The sequence below is a fragment of the Solanum dulcamara genome, chromosome 12 (genome assembly GCF_947179165.1).
Source record: "Solanum dulcamara chromosome 12, daSolDulc1.2, whole genome shotgun sequence".
In the NCBI taxonomy this organism is placed as follows: domain Eukaryota; kingdom Viridiplantae; phylum Streptophyta; class Magnoliopsida; order Solanales; family Solanaceae; genus Solanum; species Solanum dulcamara.
In genome coordinates, this window is record NC_077248.1 from 56267005 (window position 1) to 56274556 (window position 7552).

Here is a 7552-nt window from a genome sequence, read left to right on the forward strand (position 1 = left end):
TGACTTTCAGTTCCTAGAATGTTTTCCGTATGTTTTAAGTTATCTCCTAGACCTTCCTGAGTTTATGTGGACTCAGGCTTATATCTTTAATTAATACTGCTTCTGCATCCTTATCTTGTTTGTTTACTGCATTTTCTAATTGTTGGGTTGTTGAAATGGTTCTCCAACCAGAGGGTTAGTGTGGGTTCCAGTCACAGCGGGTTGGGGTTGTGACAATTTTTCATAAGGATGATAAGTATTTGAGACTAAAACAATATTACTCTCTTGGAAATTCAAATTTATAATACTACAGTTGTGTAGTTAAATGAATTATATATTAGAATTAATGTTATCGAACTCAAGTACAAACACAGACTAGTGATAATTAATAGTATATTACTTACTAAGAAATAAGTAAAGACAATAAGCAGACTCCTCTCCGTCAACATTCCTGCTTGTTGATGGTGGGGATTTAGGTCATATCAAATGATCAATATATTTTTAATAGTTGCTTCATAAAATGTTTACTATTTATTCTCTATTTATTAAAGTTTTGAAAAATTATTTGGAGAATACGTAATTAATATTGAGGGGGATATTCCAAATAATATGAAAATCAGTCCCAAAATTTCAAAAATATGTTTCGATTCATGTCGTTATTTTTGCTTTTGAAATTAGATTCTTGTTCCCTAGTATTTTTTCAGTCTATGTTCAAAATTTCAAGTGATGTGGAGTTGTGGAGAAAATTTGACCATTAAAATATGTTGAAATTTTAAAACTTTGAAGAAATTTATAATGGGTCGCGTTGAGTTAGGTTAAATTCGTGCTCAAAAGATATTAAGTTTTGGTATCTAGCTTGGAAGAATGCTATTGTTGACATTTGAGGTGATCTCATGAATAATTGAATAAGTTAGAAATTTTCGAGTTCTTAGCGTTCTTCATGTGTTCCTGGTGTTCTTGAAGAACAAGGAGCAAAAAGAGTATATTTGGTCAAAAACTCTAATTGGAAAGTATTAAAAGTTGTTTGGGGTCTTCTTAAGTTAGGTTGACTTCTTAAAAAAAAAAACTAATGATGTGGATGAATTATACTTGACCACATGTAGAAATTGGTTTGAAAAATCGGAGTTAAGAAATAATAGCATGGATGAACCTTTTCTCAAATGGCAATAGCATTAATGAACCAAACTTTTAATGAATGTCATAAATGATCATTTTTCTCAAAATTCGATGGCATATTTGAATTTTTCCCCTAAAAATATTGATCCAACATTGGAAGACATGTAACCTCTTAAAGCAAAGATTTATGGATCAGAGATTGGATTTGATTTGTACAGAGTGTGATTAGAAAAAAGATTGAATAAGTACATAAATATTGAAGTACTAAAAGGTATTGAAGAATTTTAGCAAAATACACAATTTATATGACCATTAAATCTGTTTTACTAGTTTAATAGTGCAATTATATGTATATAAATATTTCTTTTTAATGCAATTATTTCTTTTTTTTTAATGAAAGACCCAACTGGGTCATCTTTTATTAGCTAAAATGAGTTAAAACAACACAAAAGGACCATATCAGTCTAGAGGAAATAAAAAAAACAAAGCAAAAAAGGAAAAAAGAGGAAAGAAACAACAGAAGGGAAAGTGAGAAACACTTCATCTTCTTCCTAAGGTGAAGATATCGAGACCACGTCACTCAACAATGGAGAAGCATAGGTTTAAGATTCATCTTCCAGTTGGTAAATTCCAGAACTAGTGTCTTGATTTATGATGTAGCATGTATCATCTTTATCAAAAATCACCCTTCAAATACTTCATTGGACTAAGATTTGGGGAATGCCAAAATACACCTCAGAGCTCTCACCAGGTGCTATAGAATAAACTACCAAAGAAGACTTCTTCAATCTCAATCATTTTTCCTCCGCAGACCTATATTTCTCGGATAATCTTATCTTTTCATCAAAATCAGAAAAATATAAGATAGGTATACCTTGAAAAGATAGGTATACCTTGAATGGTATACCTTTACTCCATATATTGTAGAAAACAAGTAGTTCTTCCTCCTTCTGTCTCAGAATATTCAAAGCACTACTAATAGTAAATTTACCAAAACTAGTTAGCATCCACCAGGGTTTATCCCAATCTCTTGTCTTCTCTATCATAACCAATTCCTGCTTAGTATGATCTACAATACCTATGGGAAAGATTGAATGCAACTTATCTTTATTCCACCTACCATTGAACATAAGTTCACTAACATCTTCCACAAATCTATCAATAGGAACAGTAAGAGGTATCACAAAGTACAATGCTTCTAATTTGGTCCAGTTGTCAAACCAGACATTAGAGTGTCCAAACTTAGGTTCCCAGCCTATTTCTTCATCTACATTGTCTCTAGCTTCTAACATTACTTTCCATAATTGTGAACCGCCTTCCAGTTTACTATTTGATGACCCTATTTTTTGCAATACTTATTCCAGATAGTGTTGTGAAAAAGAGCTAAAGCGCCCGCTTTAAGCGTGAAGTGAAGCGAGGCGAGGCACTAGCACTTCAATATCGTGAAGCGAAGCGAAAACAGAAAAGCGCGTGCTTCATTTGTTAAAAGCGGCACTAGGGTTTATTTTAAAAGAAAAAATTTGTAAACTTACCATTAATTATTCCAAGCTCCTGTGACTTCTTCGAGACTTCGTCAGTTCAAACTTCAACCAGGTTAGTTTTTCTTCTCTTCTTCTCTTCTCTTCTTCTCTTCTTCTCTTTCTCTTTCTCTTTTTATTTCTATTCAACTTCTGCCGCTATGATGTTCTTCTCTTTTTCTCTTCATCACTTCTTCTCATCTTCTTTTTTGTTTCTATCCAGCAATGCAGTTCTGCGCAGCTGCTGGTATGTTTTGGCCCTTTTTTTTGATTTGGATTCTCAGTGGACCTCTATTTTGTTAAGCTATGCTCTGTTTTTTATATCTGTATCATGATTTTCTTTTTCTCATAAATCATTTTATCATATAATATTAATTAATTTGTTGAGCTGAAAAATTTGGTTGATTTTTTTATAGTGATTTTATTACACAAAACAAGGGCTGCTTTATTACACAAAACAAGGGCTGCTTTATTACCCACTGCAGCTGCTTTATTTTTTTTAATACTGCTGCAGCTATTTTATTAGGCTAGTGGGCTGGTGATATGAAGTAGAGAATGGTTATTGGATGTTTAATTAACTGTATAAAGGGAATTTATCAAAAAGTAGAGCCCATATAGACCACTTTCATGACCAATTTTTGACTTAAAACCCACTGCAGTAGGCCAGCAGCTTTAATATTTTTTTTTTAATTTTGCTGCCATCTGTCAACTGCTCTATTATTGTTTTGACAATTTGACTTGTGTGACTGAATTATTATTCTATTTTTTCTTTGTAGTAAGTTGTATTTTCTTAATGGTACTAAAAAAGGATATAGCTTGGGCATATGGAATTGCCATGGGAAGTAACACAAAAATCAAATGTGTTTTTTGTGATATGACATATAATGGCGGAATATTTCGTCACAAGAAGCATCTTATTGGTGGTTATAAAGATGTTAAAGTGTGTCCAAAGGTCCCGAATAGTGTGAAGGAAGAAATAAAGGAGTATTTTACAAAAAACAATGAATTTAAAACTCAAATGAATCCTGAAGCATCCATGGTTAATCTTGTTGATAATGATGAAATGGATGATGAAGTTGAAGTGAATATGCCAATGGGACCTCCCTCAAAGAAGAAACCTTCAACTAGTGAAAGTGGGTCATCCACCGCTAGCAATGTCAAAGGTCCTCTTAATCTCTATTTCTCACAAAAACCAAATGAAAAGAGAAAAGGTAGACCTATTGATGTAGAGGCTTCTAGCAAGATTTAACGGGATCGTGCTGTATCTGCTTTTGCTAGGTGGATGTATGATGCACGATTGCCTTTCAATTGTGTTAAATACACCGAAAGTTTTGGTGAATTCATTGAGGTCGTAAGCCAATATGGCCCTGGAATGAAGCCCCCTACCTATCATGAGGTAAGAGTTCCTTGTTTAAAAAAAGAGGTGGAAAAGACAAACAAAATTGTAGAAGATCATAATGTTCAATGAAAAACGTATGGTTGTTCCATTATGATGGATAAATGGATAGCAAGGAATGGGAAAATGATCATCAATGTTTTGGTGAATTCTCCAAAAGGGAGTGTGTTTCTTGAATCTCATGATGCTAGTGACTCTTCTACTGATTCTAATAAGATGTTTAACTTGTTTGAGAAGACTATCTTAAAAATAGGCAAGGAAAATGTGGTACAAGTTGTGACCGATAACGCAAGTGAGAACAAAAAAACGGGTGACATGTTGAAGGGAGTGTTCCCGCATATTTTCTGGACTCCTTGTGCTGATCATTGTATCAACTTGATGTTTGGTGACATTTTCAAAGAGGCCCCGTATTCTACAGGTGAACTTAAATCTTGATATTTAATGTATTTCTTTAATCTTCATGTTAGTTTTCTTACTTATTAACTATTAAATTTTTTTGAATAGTTTTTGGTAAGGCTGTTAAGATACATTCTTATATCAGTCAAAGGGAACTGTTGTTGAATATGATGAGGAGATACACAAAGCAAAGAAACTTGGTAAAACCTGCTAAGATAAGATTCACAACAGCTTTTTTGACATTGCATAGTTTTTATATGCAAAAGAAAAATCTGAGAACCTTGTTTATGTCCACTAAATGGAATGAGAGTGTCTATGCAAAGGAAACTCTTGGGAAAGAAGTTGCGAGACACATCATCAGTCCATATTTTTGGAATGACACTGTTCAAGCACTTAGAGTTGGTGGTCCTTTAATTAATGTACTTCGTATGGTGGATGGGGAGAAAAAACCACCAATGGGCTACATTTATGAAGCCATGGATAGGGCCAAAGAAAGTATTGAAAATGCATTCAATTATGATGACAGAAAATATATGAATATTTTCAAAATCATTGATGCAAGGTGGACGGATCAACTTCATCAACCTTTACATGCAGCTGGACATATTTTGAACTCGGGGCTCTATTATAAAAATAATGAGATGAAGACTTTAACTGAAGAAGTGTGGTTGGGATATCATGCATGTGTTGAGAGGATAATCCTAGATAAAACTTTGCAAGACAAAATAGGGGATGAGCTTGGTGTGTACATGAAAGCTGATGGGCTACTTGGAATTGAGTCGGCCATTAGAGCTAGAACCTTAAGGTCACCAGGTGAGCATTTCAACATTTAACTATTAGAGCTTTAACTTTTAAGTTATTACATATTAACTTTTAAAATAATTCTTCTACAGTTGAATGGTGGATGCAATATGGTCATAATGTCCCAAACTTGCAATAATTTGATATTAGAGTGCAAAGTTTAACTTGTAGCTCATCCGGTTGTGAGAGAAATTGGAGCGTGTATGAACATGTGAAAACCTATATTACGTTATTACTAAATTAAATGGTATCTTAGTTGTCCAAAGTCCTCCCATTAATTACTTTCTACATATTCTATGCAGATTCATACAAAAAAGAGAAACAGACTTGAGTTAAAACGCCTGAATGATCTAGTGTTCATCAAATATAATAGAACGTTGGTACGTCGCTACAATGCTCACAATACCATTGATCCAATTTTGTTGGATAATATTGATGATGCAAATGAATGGTTAACTGGAGCACCCTAAAATCATAAAGATGAAGAAGTATATGAAGGAGAAGGTCTCACTTATGGTGATGTTGCTACGGCTAGTGGTGTGGAGGAGAATATTTATGGTTTTAGGGGGAGTACTTTAAGGGGCAAGGAAAAAAGAGTAGCTACAGGTTCAAGTTCATGTTCAAAATCAAATAGAAGTAGAACTCTTGTTGATGAGTCCTCCGATGAGGAAGAAGATGAGGACCAAGTAGAAGTAGAACCCTTGTTGATGGCACTTCAAGAGTTTGAGGATCTTGTTGAAGAATAGGATTTTGCTCTCTTTGTGATTTGGTTATGCATTTGCTTTATATGTTGTTACTTATAAGGATTATTGACTATCTAGTTACTTTTTAATCTAAGTCTTTTGAGTTCTTGATTATTTATCTATGCATATTTTATATTTTATATTTTTATATTAAATAGCGCTTTTTCTGAAAAAAGCATGCGCTTCGCTTCACGTTTCTCGCTTCTGTGAAGCGAGCCCCCGTCGCTTTTTTCCGCTTCTCGCTTTTCAAAACACTGATTCCACATATAATTGGCCCAAAGAGACTTGGAAGTTTTGAAATTCTACCAAAGTTTAGCAAATAAAGCTTTTGAGACATCAAATAGAGACCTGAATCCTAGGCCACCTTCTTGCTTAGGTAAGTACATATTCTCCTAGGATATGCAGTGCTTGCTTCGACCTTCATTCTTGTTATTCTAGAAGAATCTAGGAAATAATTTGTGAAGGTCATGAATAACATACTTGGGTGTGTTAACAGGTGAAAGGAGATAAATTGGCATAATCATAAGTACATTTGCAATTAGCACAACCTTACCACCATAAGAAAGAATTTTTCCTTTCCAAGTATGAAACTCGTTCTTTACCTTTTTAATAATATCATTATAGAAAGACCTCCTTTTTCTAGCATGAGAGATGGGACACCCAAGATAGAATAAAGGAAATTGACCTCTATTAAATTATCTGTGAGACTTGATCGACAATGTAGCCTGAGATCTTGTTGTGCATGTAGAAAAAGCTCTTCTCCTTATTGATTTTTTGACCTAATATCCCTTCATACTCGTTTAAGTTATTCATCAGTAACTTCAGAGAATACTCATCAGCAAATACAAATATGATGGTGTCATCAGCATATGCTAAGTGGTTGAGGTCAGAACTCCACTTTGGCATTCCAAACCCTCTAAAGGATGTATCTTCATATAGAGTATTCAAAGACCTAGATAGCACTTCTGATGATAAGATAAATAAAGCAGGGGACAGAGGGCCACCTTGCTTAACTTCTTTGGTTGAATGAAAAAAACCATGAGCTTGTCCATTTAGAAGGATAGAGTACCAATTATTAGACAACAACCTCTAAATTTTATCTACGAATACTTCTGAAAATCCCATCTTCCTTAATAATACAATGAGGAGCTACCACGACACTCTATCATAAGCTTTTTTCATATCTAGCCTTATAGCTATATTGGCAAGTTTACCCATTTTTCTAATATCAGTGATAATCTCCTGAGCCAAGAGCACATTTTCTGTGATATTTCTTCATTTCACAAAACCAGAATGATTCTTAAAAATTAGTGATGGCAGAATAGCTTCAAGTCTGTCATGCATGATTCTGAAAATGACCTTATTTAGGAAATTGCTGAGGCTAATGGGTCTCATTTCAGAAAAATTACTCCCTCTTTTTTTTGGTAGCAATACAATATTAGTATGAGTTATAGACTTAGGAAGAGTGTGACCATCATAGAATGCTTTTACCACTTTAATAATATCGTATCCTACAATCTCCCAACAAGTCTGGTAAAAGCTTCATGAGAGGCCATCTGGGCCACTCACACTATCTCCATCAAGCCCAAAAACTACTTTCTTTA

General features: G+C 34.0%; 1 protein-coding gene across 1 annotated transcript; it reads left to right on the plus strand.

The window, feature by feature from the left end:
• Positions 1-4104: 4104 nt before the first annotated feature.
• Positions 4105-5344, plus strand: LOC129875778 (uncharacterized). The gene is made up of 3 exons (XM_055951019.1): positions 4105-4426; positions 4513-5217; positions 5298-5344. Exons 1-3 carry the CDS (start codon positions 4105-4107, stop codon positions 5342-5344), a joined length of 1074 nt encoding a protein of 357 aa, XP_055806994.1.
• The last annotated feature ends 2208 nt before the right edge of the window (positions 5345-7552 follow it).